The 1,439-nt window shown below is 38.3% G+C and overlaps 1 protein-coding gene across 1 annotated transcript in view; it reads left to right on the top strand.

Annotated features, from left to right (window-relative positions):
• The window catches only part of LOC119300085 (wall-associated receptor kinase 4-like), a 3,091-nt gene extending 1,945 nt beyond the window's left edge, over window positions 1-1,146 (top strand). Inside the window, exon 3 of the mRNA XM_037577158.1 lies at window positions 158-1,146. Within this exon, the coding sequence (XP_037433055.1) occupies window positions 158-1,146 (989 nt within the window). The remainder of the gene's footprint in view (window positions 1-157) is intronic.
• The last annotated feature ends 293 nt before the right edge of the window (window positions 1,147-1,439 follow it).

Here is a 1,439-nt window from a genome sequence, read left to right as displayed (position 1 = left end):
TGTGTGTGCGTGCGTGCGTGCGTGCGTGTGTGTGTGTGTGTGTGTGTGTTCCAAGAGAGTATCCAAAGTGTCATTTCCATTTCTATACTATCTTCTGCTAGTACTTATTTACTAAAATTTCAGTGATATAAAATAAGTTTGTTTCTTGTCCATGTAGGTGCAATAGGTGTTATTCTTATCATGGCAGTCCTATTATTCCTTATTATTCTTCGCAAAGAGAAAAGGAAGAATGGAGAGTTTTACAAAAAGAACGGTGGGCCTACATTAGAGAAGGCAAATATCATAAAGCTTTTCAAAAAGGAGGAGCTCAAACCTATTTTAAAGAGTAAAAATCTAATAGGAAAAGGTGGCTTCGGTGAAGTTTATAAGGGCCTTCTCGACAATAAACTGGTTGCAATAAAGAAGCCAATTAATGGTAGTGTGCTAGAGAATGAACAGTTTGCAAATGAAGTCATCATCCAATCCCAAGTCATCCACAAGAACATTGTTAGGCTGGTCGGTTGTTGCCTAGAAGTTGATACCCCCATGCTGGTCAATGAGTTTATCTCCAATGGTAGCCTTCATGACATTCTTCACAACAATAAGGAAAAGGTTGCTCTCAGCTTGGATACACGGCTAAGTATTGCTGCACAGTCAGCAGATGGCCTAGCTTATATGCATTCCAAGACCAATATTAAAATTCTACATGGTGATGTTAAACCAGCAAATATACTCTTGGATGATAACTTTGTACCAAAGGTTTCAGATTTTGGCATATCTAGGTTGCTTGCGAGAGACAAGGAACACACAGGATCAGTCATTGGCGACATGAATTATATGGACCCAATATATCTTCAAGAAGGCCTACTCACACAAAAAAATGATGTCTACAGTTTTGGTGTTATGATCTTAGAGCTCATAAGCAGGAGGAGAGCCATGCATTCTGACAATAGTAGCTTGGTAAAGAATTTTCTTGAGGCTCTTAAGAAGCAAAAGAAATCAAGCGAGTTTTTTGACAAGGAAATTGCAATAACAGAAGATTTGGAGCTTCTTGATTGCCTCGCAGGCATGGCCATGGAATGTCTTAGCCTTGATGTGGATCAAAGACCAACTATGATGGAGGTGGCCGAGCGGCTCCTCATACTGATTCGATATCGTGAGGTGTAAAATGTTTGTCACTAAGTTGTTTTTGTTAAAATCCTTAAAACATCAGTTGTTTGTGTCTCTCTTTCGTTCCAAGAAACTATGTAATTTATTATAAGTTGTAACTCATGAGTAACCATGTAAATACGTTGACCAATCGTCTGTGTTAAACAGTTGATTACTCAAATTACTGATTCTTTTGGCAATACATCTACTTACTTTGAAGAATAACCAATATTTCAGCCACACATTTCATGCATATGTTCTCAACATTTTCGTCTAGTGTAGTTTTGACGTGCCATGTTGTTTCGGTCAGT

Source organism: Triticum dicoccoides, chromosome 1B (assembly GCF_002162155.2).
Source record: "Triticum dicoccoides isolate Atlit2015 ecotype Zavitan chromosome 1B, WEW_v2.0, whole genome shotgun sequence".
In the NCBI taxonomy this organism is placed as follows: domain Eukaryota; kingdom Viridiplantae; phylum Streptophyta; class Magnoliopsida; order Poales; family Poaceae; genus Triticum; species Triticum dicoccoides.
This window is presented reverse-complemented; position numbering and strand designations above follow the sequence as displayed.